Consider the following 25,006-nt stretch of genomic DNA (forward strand, 5'->3'; position numbering starts at 1 on the left):
TTTTCTAATTCCTCCACTTATATATTCAAATTTTAAAAAGAAAAGATATTCTTATCACTTTTGGTAAATTAGAATATGACTCTCTCTTTCTTGTGTTTATCTCTTTTATATATTATAAGTATTGGTAGTTATAACTTGAGCACTGTAGAATTTATCGGTATTGACAAGTCAACTAACAAAAATACAATTTGGTTAGATATTATGCAATCACATATTAAAATGAATTGTATAGTATTGAGAGTATCTAATAATTCCTCGAGCAATGGTACAATATAAAAAATAGCAATTTGGATTGGGTCTAAATAGCTTGAAGACCTAGCCATGTCCATATTTTTTTTTCTCCTATGCATGTCTAATGCATTGCATAAAAATTCTCCTCTCATGAGTTGTGATAAGCAAAAGTCAACTCACAAGTTTTATGAGGATTCAATAGCCACAAAACCAAATAAAGAGATCCAATGGCTAAAAATGAGTAAAGAACAAATGGGTTTGCACAAAAGACAAGTAAAGATGGAGAGGAAGGAAAAAAATAAACAAATAAAGAATAGGATGTCAAAGTCACATGCAAGCTCTAATGATAATACCTTTAGTATCAATGGCTAAGATGGCCAACTTTTTCCACACGCTAGCCAAGTTGCTCCTTTAATAGTATAGATCAACCAAACGAATGGGTTTTTCTTCCTTTCTCTCTCCTCTCTCAATTTCTTTTTTTCCTTACCAAGCAATGTCATACACTCACCTCTATACATTTTAAGTTTTCAAGAATCACATATAAACTTTCCATGTTTGCACAATTTTTTCATTGTAATACAAGCAATGTTTTTCTAGACAATGGTTATTTTTTGATACTATAAATGTCAACATCATCACCAATGATGTCTTTCTAGACAATCATTATTTCTTGGTATTATAACTGCCAACATCTTCACCAATAAAAAATATAACATAGCAACCCTCAATTTTTTAGAAAAATATTGACATTAATGTCTCCATCAATAGAAGTACAACAAGATATCCCATGACTCAATTTTTTAAAAAGTATTTTTTTCCTCCATGAACTAAGTTACTAAGTTCAAGAACTACTAGATAGATAAGTCTTGGACTCCATGCACAAACTTAAAAGACAAAATCAGTCTCGAAGCAAGAATTTTCTTCTCATTATCTATCACTTTATTTTCTTTTCTTTTCCCTATATTATATTTATTTTTTATGTATTAACTTAAATATCAGAGCATCTCATGTATCCACAAAGAATTTATCTTTCAAGAGCAACCCAGATATTCATAAGATAATCATGAAAAGTTCATTGAAATCTAAGGTTTTTTCACGATCTCAATATCACATAAATTATCACTCTTGGCCATTATAGCTTATGGATATGAATGAACTGACTAGAACCAAATAATCTAAGGCTATAAAGCATCCCGGTTTGAGGTTGGCCTCATCTTAAACCCTTAAAATAGTTTTACTGGATTTTGATTCAAGCCCACTTAGATTTTGACAAAATCCAAGTGGAGCTCAGCCCATTAACAACTCCATAGTAGATTGGTAGGTGGCATTTGTTGTCAAGATTTTTTTTTTTTTTTTTTGACGGAAAAGTAAATATATATCAAAGAAAAAGAAAAACAACTTTGCTCTGTGCACTTTGTTTAAAATAGAGATACAAAAATCCACATGTTATTTTCCAGAGGAAAGTAGTTTCATGTGATGAGATATACGAGGACAAAATCTCATCCACGAGAGTGGAGTCACCTCAACCTTACATTTCTCTTACAATATCCACTTAAAAATCCAAAAAGTTGAAATGAAAGAAAGATCACATGCGTTCTTTTATCTGTTTTGAGTACCCTTTTTTCCCCTTAATATCTGGATATCTAGGATTCATTTTCCAAGTAAACAAAGGATATAAAACCTAGCAAACAGAGGGGAAAAGGCAGCATATAGTTCATGGCTCTTCACGCAAGCATGAATATGAGCACCATGTCTACTACTAGGGCTGGAGTATTATGTTCAAACCATGTAGCTTGCTCAAAAGAGAAGTTGAAATTGCCCACAGGCAGGGGGTTAAGGAGGTCGTCTTCTTTGTCATTTCCATCTTCTTTCTCTTCTTCATATGCTTCAGTCAAAAATCATAAATCCACCATTGTATGCAAAGCTCAAGAAGCTGTCGGTGTAGGTAAGCCCCTCTCCCTCCCTCTCAATAGCTTTTTTCAAAAAAAATAAAGAAAAAAGAAAACAACTATTGTTCATTTTTGCTTGCGCTTGTGCACTGAATGTTCTTGGGATTAATTTTTTTTTTCTACAGTGCAAGAGGTGACAGATTCAAGCTGGGATAGCCTGGTTATTGGCTGTGAAATCCCAGTTCTAGTTGAATTCTGGGCACCATGGTGCGGACCATGCCGAATGATAACACCGGTGATTGATGAATTGGCAGCAGAATACGCAGGAAAGATTGCTTGTTACAAAGTGAACACTGATGATTGCCCAAACATTGCATCACAATATGCGATTAGAAGCATTCCCACAGTGCTAATGTTCAAGAATGGAGAGAAGAAGGAAGGTGTTATAGGTGCAGTTCCTAAGGCTACCTTGGCTGCTGCCATTGAAAAATACGTTGAAGCTTGAAGAGAATAAAGAGCAGCAGCAAACATCATTTAGAAATCATTAGTTACAATTGTCATTGCCTTGTATTGTCATGTCAATGTTGTTCCAAGTTTTTATATCATGATAGTCTAGTTTGATAAAAACATGTATCTGCTGAACCGCAATTGCTGCGTGTCTCGCATTTCTGAGCTTGAGCTAAAATGCATCCATGAAAATTGGTCGATCATTGCTTACCCAAAAAACCAAGGCGATTGCAAAAACCATCCTTAACCATTTATATGTAACCAAGAACATATCTTCAAGTAGCGAGGATTCCTAGTGATTAGGGTGCGAAGAAATCCCGAAGCAGCAGTGATAAGGTATTGCAGAATTTTACATTAGCTTAGAGAAAGATATGGAACAAATGGAACTCATTATCAAAGCAGAATATTCCTTGATTCTTTCTGAAAACATAAAATTCTAATCCATCTCTGGCTAATTAAGAAAATATTGCCTCCCCATCACCATCAGCTGAAATTGCCTATTGGCAGAAGAAGTTCTATATATGTACAATATGCAGCTGCTGCCAGTCAAAGGAAACAAAATTTTCTCATGATTCAGCAGAAAGGATAAAATGGCCACGTCTCAAGCCCCTTGTATCACCACCTGAATGGTATCGTACTAGGTTTGAACTATCGCCATGAAATTATCAGTAAAATTAACTACTCTTCAGGGAGATTTCTAATCAAATTGGTTATCAAGAAATCTATTTACTGCTCCAAGACGCAACTGATAAGCCAGTGCCTGTTGTTGATGATTCATACCAGCATCATGATCCATCACTGGCATGGCAAGCCTACCAGACAAAGTGCTGGAGACATTCCCCATGGCAGCTGTGAATCTGCTAGTAGAGGCAGAGAGATGATTTTGACCATTCAAACTCCCAAATCCTCCATCCATAGTACCTGACTTCTTGTTTCCCATCACATTGCCCTCCAGGCAGGGGCCACTGGTGAACACATTTTGTGTTGACCGTGTGACCCTATTTATGTCCTTTATATCATTTCCTTCATAATCAACACTGACCATACCACCTGCCCCACTGAACTGTGAAGAAATCATCATTTCTTGTATAATTTTCTCAACAGAGCTCTGAAATGCATTTGGGTCAACCTCATTTGACCTTGATGACTGCTCCATTGGTGTTTGAAAAGGTGAATGTGCTGAACTGGCATGGTTTATTGCAGTTGATCCGGCTAACATATTGTGAGAACTTTGAGGATTATTAGATGATGATGGTGTTAAACAAGAGAAGGGAGAGGAGGGATTGAGCTGAGCTAGTGTCAGAGTGGTTGAAGAGACAGCAGATGGAATCTGAACAAATGTCCCAGTATATGGACTGCCGGGACTAGTCATCTGATTTTCAATCCGTGAACTCACGGAATTCTGATGAAAAAGCCTGGCAACAGTAATGGCAGAGGAAGAGGTGGAGCTTGTGCCGAGGGAATTATTTGCACTTGCAACACCATTGCTTGTGGAAGGATGCATGACACTTGCCTGTACAGAATGAAGATCATCATTCGATGTAGGTCTAGTATGCTGCTTTTTCTCAGGTGGTTGCTGATCAGAACTGTGCAGCCCAGAAAAAGGCCTAGTTCTGCAGGGGAACTGGGCCAAACTCTCTGGAAAACAAACAAGATGTTATTATGTGAAATAAAAACTTAAATAACCACGAGTCAAAACTCAAAAGATTCAAATTTAGCCTGCGTTCTAGAAAACTCTGATGCGTTTGGGACAAATAGGAGAAGTTTGTTTTGTCACGTATAGGTTGTCAAGTAACATATTAATCCATTCTCACCAATATATATAACCTTTGAAGCTATTTCCCCCTTTTTAGCAGAATACTTGGGAATCCTCAACGAACCTAGCAGCAGCTAGCAAGGTGTCATTGCAATCTATTTGTCAGTTTGGTGTTTGTAAAAAATACTAGCTTTTACTTTAAGGAAGCTTTATGCAAGGATGTATTTTTTTTAGCACCTGTTCCAGGTTCATACAGTGGTCTTGCAACAGATCTAACTGGCAGATTTTGCTGTTGAAACTGTTGCATTTGGGGCTGTTGATGAGGAAATGCCCTCAAAGGTTGCTGCTGCTGTTGCTGCAAGTAATTCATCTGTGCAGCAGGAGCCTGAGTAGACTGCCTGGACATGTGGAGGAGCTGCTGCTGTCGTAAATTCGACTGAACAGAAAGTTGATTTTCAACTTTAACAGGTCCAGTGCCTCTTCCAATCTGGTTCTGTAGTGGTTCTAGTTTCACTGAACCCAGACTCTGCAAGGACTGCAACCTACGCTGGGGACCAATCTGTTCATTGAATACCTGTGGCTCCAATTTTACAGGTCCCATCGCCCCTAAACTACCTCGAATGCAATGGAATTGCTTCTGCCCATGCGATAACATGAGTGGCTCAAATTGTTGAACTTGAGGTTGGTGATTACCAGAAGAGCTGGCAATTCGCTTGCTTTGAACTTTCCCGGATGAACCAGAACTCACCATATTAAAACCATCAGATGATGAGCTGAAACCCACATCATTTGCTACCATAGAAATGGGATTAGACTCCAAACAGAAAGTCCAGAGCTCGAGCCACCATTCCCAAAACTCTGATTGATAAGAGAAGACATACTTGGAAAGTCCCTAACCAAATTCATGTTATACTGACCTAGCTGCATGGAACCACCTCCTTGAGACCCCAAAATAGCAGAATTTGATCTCAAAAGCACAGGTTAAACAAAGAGGAACCACCAATTGGAGCCTGTGGCCTACTTGGTATCATTTTTTGGCCTAAACCCAGAAAACTACAACCTCACTTCATTACACAAAATGACATGAATTTTCACTACAAGCATGAATCTTGACCGACACCCTTTTGCGCAAATTAGCTTATCTAAACAACCCAACAAAGAAAAACACAAAAATTCAGCATCTTAACCTTTTTGAAGCCAATCATAGTACATTAACCACAATCAAAAGAGAATGCAGCAGTTTTTCCACAGACAATAAGACATAGCCAAGGAATTGCAGGCATTCTTCGACAAAACTGAACCTCAGATTGTTACATAAAACAGAAGAAAGCATTAAAAAAGAAACCCATTTTTCTTTTTCATTCCTTTTTTTTTCCTCAGGAACCAAACAGACTACAAAATGTACAAAAGAAAGTAGTAAATGAAGGTGACAGAAGAAGCCAGCTAGCAGCAAAGAGAGAGTATTTGAGTGTCAACATTCTTAGAGAGTGAGTGAAAAGGCTGGGTGGCAGTGTTGGTTAGAGTCGTTGATTTTTTTTATCTTTTTTAATTAATTCAGAAAGGGAAACGAAAAGAAATATCCTCAAGAACATAAAATTATTACATTGACTGGATTAACCTCAACCAAAACAACGTATATTTCATGGTGATATAGTTTGTTTCTTATATATGTAATAAATTTTTATTTTTTAATTTAAATCCCATGAACCAAGTTCATTGTTCTTTTTTTCTCTTCCTTTTTTTGTACGAAAGGCCAGAGATTAGTGGAAAAACTGGGAATCCCGCTCCGCATGGAGCAGTCTCACATCTGAACTCCAAGCCATCTCTAGACCCAATTTGTCAACCCGTAACTCCGCCTTCAACGCCTCACCGCTTCCTCCGCCTTCAAGACCTCGCAGCTTCCTCCGCCAGCTTCCAAACCTGTTACTAACCTGCCATTAAAGTCTCTGATCCTCCAAACCATAAAGGCTTGGCTGCAGAACAGTCTCTTAATAAGACATGCAGAGTAGTCTCAGCACTATCAGAGCATAAAATACAGCTAACATTTGCAGTTAACTTTCTATGAAATCTTTGCCCATTTGTAAGAAAACCATTATGGACTGCCAACCAAAGAGACGTCTTAATGCGCTGTGGCCCTCTCCACTTCCAAACTAAATCCCATACCTTGTCCTTAGGGTTCCAAAATTGATTCCCGCTCTCCAAGCAAGAGCAAGCTGATTTAAGAGAGAATTTCTGTCACCATGTGACCAAAAAAAGCAGATGACGATGACCATTGTCAGGGGAGAGGGGGCATATGGATACAATTCACTAGCCAAACATCTCCTGGCAGCATGATGGTAAAATTATCCACCCAGTTATCACCGAAATCTCACTTTCTGCGCATTTCCCAATACCCAAAACCTATTCTTCATCACAGATTCCCGGCACTAGTCTCGCATGCCTCCACAGGTGAGATACTCCACCTGAATTTTTAAGAGACAAACCCCCATACTCTTCATAAAAGTACTTGGCTTTGATAACTTTAACCCATAATGCCTCTTTGCTTGTCACAACACCCCAAGCTTATAACTTCATTGAAATTCCGCACTCCTATGTTCCTCGGCTGGCAAATAGTTTTCCATTCGGATTTTTCTACTTTTTGTTTAGAATCACCCCAAATAAATAAATCCCCTGCCACGGTTTATCTAATATCGTAGTGGTCTGCGTAGTAAACATAGGAAGTGAAGCTAAAACTGAATTACTAAAAGTGGGACCAGCAAAGGATAATTGTTTAGTTCTTCTTGAGGCTAATCTTGGGCTCACTCTATCCACTATTATCTCCGCAAGTGCTTTTAGTGACCCTTCTCTGGGATTAAAGGAACTCCAAGGTATCTTCCCAAGATTATGAGTCCATTGAAAACCCATACATCTACTAAGCTCCAGCCCTGTTCTCCTAGGACCACTTTTAGAGACCATTTCCAGCCACCTTAAAAGGTTCCCAGTTAACTCTTTTCAACCACACTGCCAGGAAGCCCTCATGAATAAAGCTCCACCGAAGTCTGTCGTATGCTTTCTCTACCAAGTTCATTGTTCAGATAGCAATTCCTTGGAAGAAACATTGGCGAAGCAAAGGGCATGCATGGGAAGAGGGTGCATTCATCATCACGTCCTAGAACATAATTCTTGGATTTCATTATAATTTTGGTGGACATTTTTATGTTTTAATGTTTTAACGTTTTATTTATTTAATTTATTTTAACATGCATATGGATATATCTCTGAAGTTAAAGAGTAATAATTAGCAGTTAACAAAACCAAGGGAGTCGTGAGATTTAAACGAGTTGCCACTGCGGAGAAGGATGCTCTGGCCCCCACTTGTAATGGGGCATTTAACTTGAATTGCTGAGAGGAAGGAAGCTTTTGAATCCATTAACTCCTTTCAAATCCGTTAATATTCACCGTTACTGGATAGAGGCTTCCCAGAAAATAAACACGAAGAAAAGATCGCGATTTTCATTTCTTCATTATTGTCATTGCCACTAAACAACAATCATCATTATAGTCTTGAATCTATTACTACACCATTATAATCTTGAATGCTGCCATCATAACTAACACCACCATTTTTATCATAAATATTATAATTTCTCATTTTGCAAAAAAAAAATATAAATTATAGAAAAATATATTCCTTCAAATAACTCATGTTTTCCTCATGAAAATATTTTTCACAAAATAATTTATAATGGATGAGGCTAAAAATAAATTTCGCAAAAAAAATAAAATATCTTGTCACTTAATGCTCTAACCACCACTGCAACGATTCTACATAAAGATTTACATTATTCAGTTCCTAATTTTCAGAACCCCTCAGCATACACGACAACAAAGGTTATAGGGGTAGGCAATGACAAGAGACACCTATTACCTGGATTCAATTGCATGAGTTTCTGACCCTCTGAGAAATGAACGACGCCACCAGATCTGGAAGGCTTTGCTGAGATTGGGACATTCAGTACCATGCTTGGAGAAATACCCAAACCATTCTGTGAACAACATATACTGCTGCTTCATAGGAAGTGTAAGGAGTGTCTGACCCATGGCTTCTTCTAATGCTTTCATGTCCAAACCTTTTTTACATCTCTGTAGCCAACCGAAGTCCAGTAGCATTGGGCCAAACCATGCCTGGAGAAGCAGTGCTCTTGCTTCTGAGCGGCAATGCAATTTTCTTGTTCCCATTGCAATAAATAAAATTGCAGAAACCCGGCTGAGCTCGTATCTAATCATCGGAGATGTACTCTCATGCATTTTTAGCAAGTCCACTTGATCTGCCCACATTCCCACAAACTCCTCACCAATCTGACGATCAAGGAGGATTTCCAGCAGCCAAATGATGTTATCAACCTGTCTGGATATGCGTCCAATCAAGGGCTTACTCGTTTCCTTTTTCATCACTGTCCCTTGGGGTATGATATCAGAGGCTTCCTCCATGAGGCTGACTAACGAACCTAAACAGGAATGACAAACATCATAAAGATCCTCCTTGGTGAGATCATGTTGGTCCTTCTCGTACACTGAGCTTTTGCAAAGGAGACCCTTAACTAATGACTTCAGTTCATTTCTTGCGTTGGCATCGGCACAAGTAGTAATAGACCAAACAAGCTGCCTAGCTAGATTTTGTTGAGAATCTTCTGAACTAAGCAAGTGGAGTCTAGCCAAAATATCTCGAGCTGTGGTATCATCAAATTTAAACACTGTAAATAGATTCCTAAGTTTGTCCTCTTCTTCCTCCGTCCAAGGAACAGCCTCAAGGTATTTCAAACAAGACAAAACACCTTTAGTAAACATGATGCCAGCTGATACCTGCAATAGTTTCAAAAAATCTTGTTAGATCAATAAGCAAATGGACAAAGACAAAGGGACTGTCAGTAAAACACGTCCTCATTTGAGTTTCTTCAATATGTGGCTACAACAGACAAAATCTAAGCCCTTGTACTGTAAACTTTTCTATGTTATGCTAATTAATTTGCGCAATCATTTTTCTAATGCCAGGCTGTGTAATAATCTAGAAAAGGGGAGAGCATAGTACAAGAAGTTGAAGATCATAATAATGGGTGTTTGCTACAACTCAGCACTTTGATCATTGACACAATGTTGATAGCCATTAAACTACAAGATGTGAATCTTGTTGATAACCTTTTGCTATTTTATTCAAATCTAGCAGCCCCAATGACATTGTGCCGATGCTCAAATACATCACCCATTTTAAGATATCCCACCTAGCATAATCTATGAATTCAACTCCTAAATAATAATACCTCCAAAATAGGTTAAAAAGAAAAATGCATCAACTGATCTTTCTTTGATCGCTTTATATGAGAAATTTTTTCACAGAAGTGGTTCTAAAGACGACTCTTCTGTTATAAAAATGATGAGCAGAAACAATTTTGTTTGTGTATGACATTGTGGTTGCAATGACAAAAAACTCGGGTTTTTTTGTCCCATTCAAATTGGAAAAGTTTCATATTGATGCTTTTCCAATTAGGATGAAAAGATTGTGATTGCTCCTATAATACCAAACAAACACTTCAAGAATCCTCAGAAATGATTACAGGCTCAATTTCCATCAAGTACATCTAAATGGAAGAATATGAAGAAGGGATTAGGTAGGGTCCCTTGCAAAAAGTGAGTTGTACATGTCTATAAGCATACATGCACGTGTGTGTTGTGTCTTAGTGAGGAATGAGTAATTGTCAACTCTATTATACTGAATCTCAATCTCTGATTAATTGGGATCAGTTGCATAGATCATTTTCTTCCAACTCATAGCACGATGCTTAAAAACAAATTGTCTGCAAAATATTTAAAGCTAAGAAAAAAGTTTCTCCAACTTGATTATGTAACATTATTTACAAATTCTTTTCTATTCAAAAGTATATGATAAAAGACATGTTCAAAGGCACCATAAATTATAAGTCAATTGCAAAGTAGACAGTCAATAAGGTCCTCTCCCCCGTTTACTCTTTAACACATCCAGTAATAGACAATGAATGATAGAACAAAATGTACTTGAACAAGAGACAAAGGTATGTTTGAGAAATTATTTTGCTATGCCTTGCAGTTCAAAAAGTCAACTAAATCTATAACCTAGGCCACAATTCTATCCCCATAATATCATGAGCTATTTCTCAGAACTCATAATGCGCTTGTTGCAAAGCCTTCCCAAAATGTTCATTGATTCCTTGAGAACAATTCTATGCAGTGAAAAAAATTGAGGAGCACTTAGCTCACTGTTTATCTTAACCATCTATTCAAGATTATCAGGTATTCCAGAAAGCACACAAAGGAAACTGTTAACAGTTGCAATCAATGTGATTGTTCAATCTCAATTGCCCGTGTCATACACGGGCATGCACCTGGGAATCCCACCAGTTCATATACTCAAGTCATGCACAAACAACGACAACGATGTCAAGACTGCTCAAAACCCCTATCCAACTGCTACCTAAACCTATCCATAACTCTAAATTAAAATCGGATAGTACTATTCTAGCTCTTGTAGAGCAATGGTATTGCATCGATACAAAGCAGGATTAAGATATAAGCCTGCGAAGAATGCTTTGAACATTTGCAATTGATGTGACAGTCCAATCTCAACCATCCGTGCATGACATACACAAGTGTCTCCAAAGCATCCTTACGCTTGACCACAAGCACATGTCATGTACAAATAACTGAGGTTAAACAGTCATAGCACAACTATTCACAGCAATTCCTGTAACTACACAAACTTAAGTGATCCAAAGCCCCTAAATCAAAATAACTTTAAAAAAATTCTCCTGCAGCGTTAATAGAGACAGTAACCAACTAAAATCTTCAAATTAAAAAGAAAAGAAAAGGAAGCAGCAGCAACTAACCTCGAGTATGTCAATGGCTCTATAAGCCCCAATCTTGAGTAACCTTTTAGCAATATCCTCTTCAAACATCAACTCAATTGTGTCCCTAAAAATTCCCAAATTCTCCACATCGGGCACTTCAATTCTACAAATCTTTCTTGACAAATTACCACCATCCTCGTTACTATTACATTTCGACCCCAATTTTTTTCGATATTCGAAAATCAAACCGGCAAAAAACTTCTGAATTTGCAATCAAGACCTCCGAATTCAGCTCCAACACTAAACCCCCACCATTCCTCCCTCTCAAATTCAGCCTCGTATCAAAAACGCCCCGACCCGAATCTGACCCAGTATCCGAGAACGACTCCTCTCACTCCTTCCCCGGAAGGATTCGGATCTCGATTTCGAGCTCAAATCCACCTGAGGTGACGGGTCGGGTATGATATCTCGGGTCGTGTCGGCAGTAGGATCCGAATCAATAGGCGAGACGCGGCCTGGAGAGAGCATTCTTCTCGGGTCGATCCGACCCACGAAATTTAACCCGGATTTGGGTGAGTTGGGGACCGAGTAGGGGCCAGGCTTAGAGACCGAACTATCGGGTTTCTTGTTCTTGCGGAAAGCGGGTTTTTGTGAAGGGACGGTTCTCTGGGCTTGAAGGCTGCACAGCGAAGGAACAACACCAAGAAGATCTCCGGCGACGAGGGTGGGAAGTAGAGCATTGCCTTATGTGATTGGACTGGGCCATGAATCAGTACTGAGTGATAGACCGGGTCAAGCCATACAGAGAGAGGGTAGTATTGAGGAGTGAAGGAAGAGAAGGATTGGTGTCTATGAAAGATACCTGTTTCCAGCCCTTCAATTACTTTTATTTATTTATTTATTTAAAAAGAGATTTTTTTTTTGTTTTTAGTTTGGTTCTTGGGAATGGCGAAGGTTGAATATATTCTGTCAATGCCAGTTTTTGTGTTTTTTGTTTTTTTTTAATATATATAAATTTTATTTTTGTTCAAAGTAGAATTAAGAAAAGGTTGATAAAGGAGAAAGATAAGTGGGTTCAACGAAGATTGATTGATGCTTGATTAAGGAGGGAGGGAATGAGCTGTAGGCTTTTTTTTTATTTTTTGATTTTTTTTTTATTTTGGTCGGCTGCGGATAAGAAGAAAGGTGGTCGTGTTTTCTTAAAAAATATATATTAAAACAATTTTTTTTATTTTTTTTTAAAAAAATTAATACTATAAGATCAAAAAAAATTTAAAATATCAAAAATAATAATTTAAAACAAAAAACAATTAAAAAAATAGTTAAACCACAAAAATAAATACAATCAGAGATATAAGCTAGCAAAAGTATTTTGTTGTTTTTATTTTTAAAACATTCTCTTCTTTTTCTCTTAACTTTTGTTCAAGAACACTAAAAAGCATTCAAAAAATTTAAAACGTCATCATATCGCAAAAACAAACACGGTATTAAGATATAAGCTAAAAAGAGTGTTTTGTTCTCTTTTTTTCTGAACTTTTGTTCATGAACACTAAGAAAAGGTTGTTGATGGATTATTGTACTTTAACCATCTTAATAGTAAGTTTGGTGGTTTAGCTTCCTTCAGTTCAAATTTAGATTCAATATTGAAAAAAAAATTATTTTTTTTTCTTATTAATATGAATATTTGAGTTAGTTTACGTATATTTCGACTAATTCTATAGGCTTTAAAGTTAATAATCATATAAGCCTCTAGTAATTATCATATTAGCAACCACAAAGCTTAAACCTGAAACGACAACAAAAATATATCATATAGTTTTCAAATTCTTATTATTAAACCATTTATTATATGGTTAAAAAATTTATTCTCTTTGTATGTCCAGTAGGCTATGAATGGCTAGGAAGGGGTTGTAGCTTAATTTTGAAATTATCTAAATTTATTACATGTCTTCGCAACAATTCAATTAGTTAGAAGGAAAACTTTCTTTACCTGACGAGTACCCACCGAGTACCTAACCTGGCTTGATTTTTTTATTTTTTAAATTAATTATTAAAAGATAAAGTCTAATTCTAAGAAAACAAAATATATTTTTATTTATAAATCATAAACATGTAAAATAAAATTTAAATTTAAAATCCATGCATGAAATCATAAAATACTTTGTAAATAATAAGATAAATGTTTGTATATTGTTTTCAAAAATAAAATTACACATCTATAAAATAAAATAAAAGGGTTAAAAAAACAGGTAGACCAGGTTGGGTAAACCTCTCACCCATTTGAACATCTATCTCTTGGTCAAGTTGGATAAAAATCTGACCTAACCAGGTCAAATTAAATAGAATACATGATGAATTAGGTGAATTGTAATCCTTGTAAAAGATGTTTATTTAAAATTGACAAAGGAAGGATTTAGTATAGAGTGGCTAGAGCTATGGATCCACGCTATACCACAAGACTGATTTTTTTTTTTTTCATAAAAAATGATGTCCATGTGCTGCAAACACATTTCAAATAAGGGAGAAGAATTCGCGTCATGAGTTCTAGACATGATTATGTTAAATAAATTGATTTTATTTTAATTAGATTATTAAAAAAAAGCAACAATAATAGATATATAAAATTAAAAAATAATGATCACTGTAACTTAGTTTTCATACCATTAAATACAAAAGGATAATTTTGAGTAAAAAAAAAAAAATCTAAAAAAATGGTTATAGTCAACTTAAATTAATATGGAAAATTTATAACCCCGACCATCAAGACATAACCAACATAGATTATCTCGTTAAACTTGTGATTACACCTTAAAATAACAACAAATGAGATTGTAATTAACCCCGAAAAGGACCCAAACAAATTACAACTATGTTTTATTATATTTCAATGTATTGTTAAAATCTTCTTGTAAAGATTTTTCTAACAATATTAGATATATTGAAAACAAAGTTTCAATGTATTTCCGGTGTTGAATTTTATTTTTTAATCACTGAATCTTTATAAAATTTTAGGTTAATTTTTTTTATATATTAATTAAATTAAAAAAGATATAATTTTTAAAACAACTATTATATCTTATGAAGGATTTGTTCAACTTCTATTCTTAACATTCAAAGTTTCAAACTATATTATTTTTTTAATGCTTTTCTAACTTGTGTTATTTCCATAAATTTTTGTATGAAAATGTATTAGAATTCTAAAATACCCTTAGTTACCTTGTGTATCTAACTCTAACATATTAAAAGTAAATAGTGTTTGGTTGGTAAGAAAATAAAAGTCTAGTCGAGTTCATCATTCTTTAACAAAATTAAGGGGAGAGTCAAGACGGTATTGATACTGTTCATATAAAAAGTACACTTATTCTTATATTATAAAAACCAAATTAACTTTTTTTCTTCTTTTTAATAAAACTATTTAACCAATAAAACATATTATGATAGATAATTATCAATAAAATATTATCAATAGCATGATTTCACTAATGATTTATATTTCAAAAAAAGTGGAAAAAAAATACGTAATCAGTTTGGATATAATAATAATATGTTTAATTATCAATAGCAAGTAGGAGAAATTTCTAGGATAGATAATTATCAATAAAACATTTTCAAGCTTCTTCACAAGCATCCAAATTTCACATCTTTCTCTAAGATATTATAGCTAAAAAAATAAGTGTAGTAGCTTTTATTTTTTAATATTTTAATATGCTAATACAAAAGGTAAAAATAAAAATTTATTTTAATACATTTAAAAAAATAATTTACATCATAATATTAGACACAGTAGCTTTGACTGAGTTTTGTGCTCACCAAGTAATAATTGCATAAGATGATTAGATTGATATGAACTAAGCTAAATGCCAAGTACCTAATTTCGTATGTATGTGACATACCCAAAAGTATCCTCACCCTTTTCGTTTTTTTGTCTTTAAATCTCTTGTTTGCCCTTTCTTGACCAGAGATTTCGTTGTTTCACGAGATTTTGCTGACTATAAAAGTTTTGTTTCGAAACTCAACAGAGAAATAGTTTTTTAAAATTCAATCCGATTGAGCGGGTTAGTACAGTAAATCCATGTTCACGTGGGTTAAGTTTTATTTTGAATTGATTTTAATATTAAAGTTTTGTTTGGAAATGCAAGTTAATTTTAATAAATTTAATTTTTTATAAAAAATTATTTTTTTATATTTTAGATCGTTTGAATATATTAATTATAAAAATAATTTTTTAAAAAATAAAAAATATTATTTTGATATATTTTACCTATTAGAAATTAATTGAATTGTAACTCAGTTAACACCGTCTAATCTAGTTGGGATAAAATTAATAATTTTTTTTTAAAAAAATGGATAATTACATGACCCCGTCTGGAGATGATATGTACATAAATTAGGGAATAAATTAAGGATTTAATTTACGTAAGGGAGTGGAACGATGATATTGATACGGTAACGTTTACCGAGAAGGAGGCCAAATTTCTTTCTTTTTCTTTTTAAGCTATTTCTTTAATGTTTGGCCGACAGATTAAATCACAAAAGGGGAAACAACGACTGGAAGCAAACGACACGACCAGTCAAATCCAAAATGAAAAGGAAAGGATTCTGCAGATTCCCCTTATGTCCTCTCCAAAGCTGACCTAAAACCCATTCATGCATGATGTCGACGGGACAACTGGAAAGAACAGCTCCAGTTTGGCAGGTGTTTGTCTCTGAGTTTGTTTTTTTTATTAAAAAGTGTTTTTTTTAGATTTTTTTTAAAAATTATTTTTTAATAATTTTCAATTAATTTAACATGTTGATGTTATAAATAAGTTTTGAAAAATAATAAAAAATATTTTAAGATATTTTTAAAATAAAAATACTCTTAAAAACAGTTTTAAATAGCTTCTCACATAAGTGTTCCTACGATGGTCTCCACGGTTAAGAAAAATAGAGATTCTGAGACAGTCTCTGGTTAAAAAAAATAAAAATAATAGGAGTGAAATTATCACAGATATTGAATATACATTGTATTCTTTAAATACATTCATAACCATTAATATTTGTCTTTATCTTTGCCCCCCCTGTCAGTTGTTTAAAGGCCACCAACTAATTTTTTGGTTGGTAAACATTTCAAGGCCCAAATTCCAACTGACTGGTTCTGTTGTAAGCTGTTAGGTAAAAAAAATCACTATATATTGAAGTTTTGTTAGTAGCTATATCCGTTTAAGAGTTTGGTTGTACTTAATTTTTTAAATATTTTATATTAAAATAATATTTTTTATTTTTAAAAAATTAATTTTAATATCAGCGCATCAAAATAATCTAAAAATACTGAAAAAATATTAATTTAAAATAAAAAAAAATAAAAATAAAAATTATTTTTTAAAAAAAATATTTTTAAAATATAAAAATAAACAGAGTGTTTATTTTTCAGCTCGGTTGTGCTGTGCTATTTTAGCTTAATTGGGTCATGGCTTAAATGAGCTGCCCTTCTCTTTTTTCCCTTTCTCTCTATTCTATTTCATTTTTTTATTTTACACTTGTACAATTAGGACTTCAGATATAGGTGCATGGTGGAAATTAGCATGAAAGAAAATTGTCACCTTTCATGTTTTTACGGTGAGTTACACAAGATATTTTTTAGATATTTTTTAAAATTATATATTATGAAGTTTTGAGAGAAAGAAGAGGGATTGATCTAAATAACATTACACTTAACATATCTTCTCAGCAAACAAAAAAAAAAACACTTATTTAATTATCTTAATTTTTTACATGCTTGTCACTTAATCAAACAAATTCAAATACTAATCTAAGCGTTAGAGTATGCCTCGTCCATGCGAGACTTGTTTTGCAAAATTAACATAGACCCAAAACTCATCATCGAGAAAAAATTACACTAGAATGGGAGAAGCTAATGTGACTAGACAATATCACCCATGTTTCTAAACAGAAAGAATCTCTACTATGTTATTAATCTCTAATAAAAGCATCTAAAAGAAATACCAAGAGATATATTTGTGATCATCTGTTATTTTTTAAACTCGTGACCATATTTTCATAAAAAGATAAAAAAAAATAATCTAAAATGGTAACTTCAAGAGTTTACTAAGGGGGAGATGTAATATGAACAAACATGAAATAATCTTCTGTATGTGTTACCTCATATATAAGATAAAGGGTTTCCATAAATTTGTTATAGAAAAGTCTATGTTAATCTACATTACATTATATTGCTAGGTTCTCGTGATCGATTTTAATTCCCAAGTCCAGCGACCAATTGTCTTCAGGTCTCCATGATTACTGTCTCCAAGTGCTGCAACCACTAGTCTCCAAATGATAATGGATTTTATGCATAAAATATTGACAAAAATATCTTATGAATTCACTATAAATAACAAACATTTTAAGATATACAAATTTTTTGTGTAGGCATGATAAAAATAATTATTGGTTATGTGATGTGAAGTGATCAAAATGTTTTAAAATGATTGATTAAAAATGGCAAAGAAGAGATTTATTTATTCTAAGATCTTATGTGTGTCTTTTCTCAGGTGAAACCAGTTTTATCATCACAATTTTTTCACAAACACGTCTCTTCAATCCATAATTTTGGTGTGCCTCACGTGCATGAGGTTCCAAACACACCACACCACTGAACAACATTGCTTGCCAATGCGATGGAATGCAGATTGCAACGCAACAGAAATATTTTTTTAAAAATATTTTTTTATTTAAAATACATTAATTTTTTTATTATAATATATTAAAATTATTAAAAAATTATTATTTTAATATTTTTTCAAACCAAATATACCTTTAAAATGTATTAAAAAAACAAAAATTATTATACTCGCAAACACTCACTTGATATTCAACCCACCAATCATCATAATACACATGTCCCAATACCTAATATTATAAATAATGAAGATTATTTCAAAAAAAATTTATTCCATGTTAAAAATGTATTATCATTTTATTTTAAGTTGAAGTATTTAAACCAAAAGATTTTGATCTCATATTAAAAATATATAATTTTCTATAAAGTATATATATTAAAAGACTTTTCTATCCAACTCTGAAAAGATAACACATTTATTTAATATTTATATAGTTAATTTTATATGAGATAATAATAATAAAAAGAATGGATAGTAAATTCATGCATATTAAATCAAGTTGAGTAAGAGAAAACCCTTTAATTATCCACTCTACATGCAACACCTATTTTTTTCTGAATCTTTTATTTTCAATAATAGTTTTTAAGTTTTTAAACTACCAGGAATATATTCTTTAACAGCTCTTTTGTTTAAAACCACTGTAACAGTTGCCTGGATTAATTATATTAGTTATCCAACAACTCTTTTTTTAAAAACCATTGCAGCAGCTTTCTTTTCAAAATTATTGTAGCAGCTATTACAAGACAGCTATTTAATTCTCCAAAATAAATTTATTTCGCTTGCTCCCTGTTATATATATATATATAAAAGAAAATTCAGCTGTCTTACACATGTCGGGACCGACGAGTTTCCTGGTAAAACTTTTTGACTTTTGATTTTTTATTAAAACAATGTTTCTAAAAACTATGTTCGTGCACTTTGCTTTTCTGCAGTTGAAGGATTTCCAACTTTACCAAATTTGCACCTACCAATTAGGTGGCCCTTTTTTATTGGTTGCCGTACCATAAGGAACACCTAACTAAACCAAACTCTTACAAGTCTATCCTCTTATGGAACATGAACACATAGGGACCAAAAGATTTCTTGAACAGAGACGGAGATACGATCACTTGACACGTGTCCATCAACGATCCCTAGCTTGCCACGTGGTCGGATCTTGATGGTTCTACATTGAGAAGTTACTTTAGGCGGTGCAACAGCTAACCCTAGCCACGTATCACCTCACCTGTATAAAGATTTCGCTGCTCTTTTTCACGTACGTGCAGGTCCAACATTGCACAAGAATACCATATCCTCCAGGCCCCCTCTCCTTGCTCACAGAGCTTCATTCGCTACCTCTATCTCTCTCTCTCTCTCTCTCTCTCTCTCTCTAAATGATGGAAGGTGATACAGCCATGGTGAGGATTCAAAGAAAATCATCAATGGAAAGTGAGCCAAGGACTCTAACCATGGATCAGATCCAATTTGCTAGAGTAAGGCATATGTTATATGTTTCTTAGTTTAGGTATATATATATGAAGGAGAGGGTCTTGGATGGTACTGTAGCCCTACAGGCAGCACTTCTATGTTTGGAATGTTTGTGGGATTGATGATTAGGGAGGGTGGAGTCATTTCATATTCGGTAATCGAAGCATGCTAAAATTAGGTTAAATTTTTTATCACAGGAGGCAGCTCTGTATGTGGTGAATACGAGGAGCATAGAAGAAGCATTGAGTATATTTACAGAGGTAAATAATCTCTTGAGTAAGTGCATATTTATATAATCTACAATCTGCATGCTTTTCATTTCATTTTGCAGAATAATTATAACAAGAACGCAAGCCCTAACATTTTCTGTAACTTTTATTGGTGTATATGATTTTTCAGTAATTATTATTAATTTATCGTGTATGAATTGTAGGGTCAACTATGGATATTATTATATGTTATTATTGTAATTGTAGGGTTTAGAGCCCGTGGGAGGACGAAATGGAGACAGAATGATGGATATGAGCAGAGAAATGCAGTTTGTGGAAGAATTAGAGCAGCTGCAGCTGACTGAGATAATAAGAGATATAGCATCTGCTCCTTTTTAATTGATTTTAATTCTCTTTTCATATGACATGTAAATATGAATATCCAAGTTTTGCCTTTCCCTTTATCGGCCACCTATCCATACATAGTCAATTCACTCAACCTCCTCTTTTTTATTTAGATTGTTTTCTTATTTAAAATTTTATTGAAAAAATTATACATATTAGTTTCATATATAATTATTTACTAACAATGTCATTAATTTTATCTAAAAGTACACTATTATATTCTTTAAATATAATTGTAATTTTTTCATTAAAAAAGTATTTTAAAACATTAAAAAATATAAAAGAAGGGAAGGGTCAAGCATAGTCAAGCTTAGGTGCTTGGACTTGCATAAAAGGCCAGGCTCCAGGGAAAAAGCTTTGATGTTTATGGGCTTGAAAACTTAGTTCTGCTTGTCTACTTTTTAAAACACTCATTAATCAATAAAACTATCTTTATTGATTTTTCCTCTGCAAGATGATTCATAATAAAATTGATATTTCTTGTGGTTAAAATGTGAAATCTCTTTCTCCTTTTTTTTTTTTGCAACTATTTCTCTCTTTTTGATAGCTCTCTCCCTTCTTAACACTTAAAGAGACTAAAATATGAGAAGAATAAAGTTTAAGGATTGAAATGTCAAAATGAAAAACTGCAAGGATTAAAGATGTGAAAATTAAAAGAACATTCCTGTATCTCATGGACAATTAAAAGAATCATCGTGGATCCACTATAGCACTCCACGGTGCTCTTGTTAGATGATCTACGATAAATGAAACTATACAGCCTTTTATTTTTATTTTTTCTAATCAATCATGGTGAAATCATCAATACATGTTACTGGGCCTAAGAAAAAGTCCACACATATGGGCCAGGAGCAGCTCATGGACCTGTATTTTTTTTTAAGTGGGTCGACTATTTGATTGCTTATGTTTCCAACTGGTTATACTGCAATTTTTTATTTATGTGAAAATCGAATCAAAGTTGTAAATTTAGAGTTGTTACTTTACAAATCCATTACTGCAAACATATTGCGACTTTCTATTGCTAACTAAGGTTTCAAAAGACAAGGAAAAAAAAAAATCTCAGGTATAATGATACACGCTTTACAATTAAATAACCAATTTAGATTGTTTTTTTCCAACACTAAATTTAAAAGGCCAAAAAATACATGAAAACAATTATTTTGAAAAAGGAACGTAGGAAAATTCTTACACGTGACAAGTTTTGGTGTGGTGCTTGGAGTTTTAGTTGCAAAACTGTTACCAATTTTATTTTATTTCCTTTCATTTCCTTCAAATTTGGAGGGAAAATTTGTGGGAGAAAAAGTCGGATTTATTTTCCCTGCTTTTCCTTTCCTTCCTTTTATTAAACAAAGGAAATTCAATTCATTTCTCCATGGCCAGTGTTTATTGGAATCAAGGCAACTCGGCCTCTGTAAATCAGTCATTCAGCAACCAACTATTAAAAACAAGCTTGCTGAAAAATAAAAGGCTGCTATAAGTTAACAGTCAAAACTTATAGAGAATAATCAAATTTAGATTTCATCAAATCGGTACAGGTTTAAAATAATCACTTACAGTATGATTTAAAACCAATTCATGCCATACAAGTATGAATTAATGGATCAATACTCTATCGAACTCAGGTGAACATTTTTTTGGAAAAAAGAGTAGACATTACATCATTTACATTTTTATTAACTATGATAGAGTGGGGTGTCTAGATCCATCAGCTCCAAAAAGCCCACATTACTGTCTAGGAGCGTTGGATCCATCAAATACTGGGAGTTGGATATATAATCCCCAGTTCCCGAAGAGGCAATGTCTCCCAAGTTCTGATATATGTCAGTCTCTGGCTCAGCAATCCCACCAAAGTCACCATTCTGTAAATCCAAATCAAATTTCAATGAAGTTGTTAGACAAAAGAGTCAATAAAATCGCAAAGAAAAAACAAACTGAAGTATAAATGTATTATACAGAACAAAGAAAAACCAAGACGAGGGATATTAGATTTCAGATATTACAGCGGCCATGGAACAGCAAATAACGAGTAATATATTCATGCACAACCTGAGCAGAAAGAAAGAAAATGATTGGGTACATTACAACTGATTAACCATGTCTTAATAACTACCCAAAGCAAAACCCAAGAACAAAACAAATCAACGAGATTTATTTACATAGTTAACAAGGTCCCAAGAACTAGACAGATTAAAACACAAGAAGCAATCTACATGATAGATTCACAAGTCAATTTCCAACTGCCACCATGTGTAGCACAAAACCAAAATCAGAGCAAATAATTACATGCGTGTCATTGAGTTAAAAGGGACATATAACACACCTCAGTATTGTCATTGTCGAAGATAGCCAGTGGTGAAAGAAGATCACCACCGTTATCCATGATTTGAGGAGCTTCCACTTGAGAAGCATCCATGCTAGGAATGTAAGCAGGGTAGCACATATTTTCTGGCACATATGAGCTAGAGCTTGCTAGGATGGAACCTTTTGGGTTACTTGGTTGTTGATAAGCTGTTGCTGAAATGCCTGCAGAAGAATCAGCTTCACCACCATTCACGTACTCATGCACAACCTGATGATCTTCTGTGGAAGCAGCATCATTGCTAGAAACCACAGGAAGGGTTGTGCAAGCTGTTGGAGTTTGGGAAGGACATGAGACAGGCAGTCCAGTGCATGTGCTCTCTGGCACATATGAGCTCATTGCAATGGACATGTTTGAGTTCTTTGGCAACATAAATGCTGGTGTATACATGGCAGTAGGCAAAATAGCTTTATGGAAATTCACTTCCTCCACATCATCATCATCATCATCATCATCATCCATTCTTCCTCCTTAAACGGTTCTCCATATTGTGCACCATTTTTTGGGCCAGGTCCCTTCTTGAATATCACACAGAGTACATAACCATCCTGAGCAATTCCTTTGTCAGCCAACTCTATTTCTTCAAGTCTATATTCATACATGACCCAGTCTGTTCGGTCCCCCTTAGGTCCCCTACCAGTATGAAAAACCAAAGTTTTTATCATCCCCACAACCTCGTTTTTGTACTGAATAGATCTATCCTTGCCAGTGGTTTTCCAATACCCAATATCAGTGGCACGCTTCATTCTTACCCCACTAGCATACTTCTTTTCTGTAGGGCAAAAGAAGTACCATTTTAGATCCCCAGTTCTCAAGCAAGACTTACCTGGAAGATCCCATGGAGCATATTTATAAATCTCAACCTCCGCAATTGCTTGAAAATGGAGTTTCTTCCCCAGCAGTTTTCTCTTCAGATAATATTTAACCAGTTCCACGTCAGTTGGATGGAACCTAAAGCCAGGAGGCAATAAACTTTTTTTCCCCATTGAGAAAATCCAAGAGAATGTCAATGCAAGCGAGAAAAAAAAAAAACAAAAAAAACCCAAATCACAATGCACTGTGTGATCCTTCAGGAGCAGCTACCAATGGTGCCTGAAGAAGAGCAGTTACCAGGCAGGTAGCAAAATCTAAAACACTAACACCTTTTGTCTTTTGCACAAACAATGAATCTAAAAGTTGAAAACAGTGAGAATGACACACTTGTGTCAAAAGAAAAACAAAGAGCTGAATGGTCAAGTCCAATGCCTGAATAAGAACTTCCAAGAGCACCACAGCCTCCCCCGGTTCATAAACCCAAAAACACACCTAAGTAATGATGATTTTGTCTTGTAGAGATCTAAAGACATTTGGTGTGCAATATAAACCCTGTATAAAACAATCTATTAGTCACACCAATCCAGTAAAAAAGTATAAAACAAAATATCAAATCGTGACAGATTATATTCCAATCAAGACAAACCAGATAAAAACAACGTGCAAAACAATGAAGTCACAGGCAAAATACCACACACAAAGGAACTCAAAACAATAATCAAGCAAACAATAAAATAGTTTGAAAATCAGCTGAAACTCAGAGCACAGAGACAACCCAGTGTAGAAAAACATAACCTTAAGTCACTTCACAAGCACAATATCTAAATATACAAAATAAAAACGACCAATAAAAACCCTAAATCACACAATAGTGACATTAACAATCAAAATCAGCTGGAGATCAAACAACAAAAACAGCAACAACAATAATAAAAGACAAACCCGTTTTAGAAAAAACAAATTCTCAGCTAGATCAAGATAAAACACAACTCAAATCAAACTCTAAATTACACAAACCAATACATTAACCACAAAACAGAAGAAAAAAAAGAACATTACGCAAAAACACAATCTCAACATCTGAAGAACCACAACACCTCGTACAGAGCAAAAATCCATCAAAAACAGAACTCTAAATCGCACAATCAAGACGTTGATTTCAAAATCAAACCCTAAACCAAAACACACACGCACCAAAAAAAACACATCACGAAAAAACACAATCTTTAACACCTAAACAATCACAGATCCTCAGTACAACAAAAACCAATAAAGAAAACCCTAAATTGCACACACAAGAAGAAAATTTCAATCAAACAGCTCAAAATCATCAAACCCCAAAAGGCTACAAACCCTAGCGAGAAATCAAACAAAAAAGGACACCCAATAGAAGTAAATAGAGGATGAAGAAGCCCTAGAAATCGTACCCGAAGAGAGAGGAGCTGTGATCAATAACGAGCGAGCGAAAGACGCCGAAATGTGGAGCGCCAACAACAATAATGTGTGAAAAAGGAGGGAAACAAATGAAAGGAGCGGTCGGCTTTTATTGAGACACAGTGAGAGGATGTGTGGAGAGAGAGAGAGAGAGAGAGAGAGCGGGCTTGGGATTAAATTAGCAATACGGCGTGATTAAGAATCCTTCCTTATGCTGTGACTTGTGATTGGTTGGATTACCTCACTAATTTTGACTTTACGGGGGAGATACTAATAATATATATTTATAAAACCTCGTCCTTAGCAGCTGTTTTTTAGGCTGTTTTGCGTTGTGTTTCAGCCTGTTTTGATGCGTTTTAAAAAATATATTTAATATAAAAAATATTAAATTAATATTTTTAAAATAATGTTATTAAA

General features: G+C 34.3%; 3 protein-coding genes, 1 long non-coding RNA gene and 1 pseudogene across 4 annotated transcripts; 2 read left to right on the forward strand and 3 right to left on the reverse strand.

Moving 5' to 3' along the window:
• The first annotated feature begins 1,823 nt into the window (after window positions 1-1,823).
• LOC118032213 (thioredoxin) lies at window positions 1,824-2,830 on the forward strand. The gene is made up of 2 exons (XM_035036834.2): window positions 1,824-2,176; window positions 2,306-2,830. Exons 1-2 carry the CDS (start codon window positions 1,948-1,950, stop codon window positions 2,623-2,625), a joined length of 549 nt encoding a protein of 182 aa, XP_034892725.1. The 5' UTR covers window positions 1,824-1,947; the 3' UTR covers window positions 2,626-2,830.
• A 156-nt stretch (window positions 2,831-2,986) lies between these two features.
• LOC118032203 (transcriptional corepressor SEUSS) lies at window positions 2,987-7,895 on the reverse strand. The gene is made up of 2 exons (XM_035036824.2): window positions 4,621-7,895; window positions 2,987-4,265 (listed from the first exon to the last, which is right to left on the reverse strand). Exons 1-2 carry the CDS (start codon window positions 5,180-5,182, stop codon window positions 3,325-3,327), a joined length of 1,503 nt encoding a protein of 500 aa, XP_034892715.1. The 5' UTR covers window positions 5,183-7,895; the 3' UTR covers window positions 2,987-3,324.
• A 132-nt stretch (window positions 7,896-8,027) lies between these two features.
• On the reverse strand, window positions 8,028-12,214 carry LOC118032221 (BTB/POZ domain-containing protein At2g13690-like). Its single transcript, XM_035036848.2, is given in 5 exon segments — window positions 8,028-9,225; window positions 11,280-11,495; window positions 11,497-11,627; window positions 11,630-11,888; window positions 11,890-12,214. Coding segments are annotated over 5 exon segments (1,662 nt in total). The 5' UTR covers window positions 12,007-12,214; the 3' UTR covers window positions 8,028-8,286.
• Window positions 12,215-19,158: 6,944 nt separating this feature from the next.
• LOC118032224 (uncharacterized) lies at window positions 19,159-20,294 on the forward strand. The gene is made up of 3 exons (XR_012169791.1): window positions 19,159-19,374; window positions 19,567-19,629; window positions 19,846-20,294. It is a non-coding gene; the product is annotated as an uncharacterized lncRNA (long non-coding RNA).
• A 1,181-nt stretch (window positions 20,295-21,475) lies between these two features.
• Window positions 21,476-24,756, reverse strand: LOC118032242 (NAC domain-containing protein 82-like; annotated as a pseudogene).
• Window positions 24,757-25,006: the final 250 nt, after the last annotated feature.

The sequence above is a fragment of the Populus alba genome, chromosome 5 (assembly GCF_005239225.2).
Source record: "Populus alba chromosome 5, ASM523922v2, whole genome shotgun sequence".
Classification (NCBI taxonomy): domain Eukaryota; kingdom Viridiplantae; phylum Streptophyta; class Magnoliopsida; order Malpighiales; family Salicaceae; genus Populus; species Populus alba.

Bases quoted from the DNA above. Each gene is read 5' to 3' on its own strand.
- LOC118032213 (XM_035036834.2), top strand. From the start codon at position 1,948: ATGGCTCTTCACGCAAGCATGAATATGAGCACCATGTCTACTACTAGG. The intron at 2,177-2,305 runs GTAAGCCCCTCT...TTTTTTCTACAG, and splicing joins TCAAGAAGCTGTCGGTGTAG to TGCAAGAGGTGACAGATTCA.
- LOC118032203 (XM_035036824.2), bottom strand. From the start codon at position 5,182: ATGGTAGCAAATGATGTGGGTTTCAGCTCATCATCTGATGGTTTTAAT. The intron at 4,266-4,620 runs GTGCTAAAAAAA...TTTGTTTTCCAG, and splicing joins ACTGTATGAACCTGGAACAG to AGAGTTTGGCCCAGTTCCCC.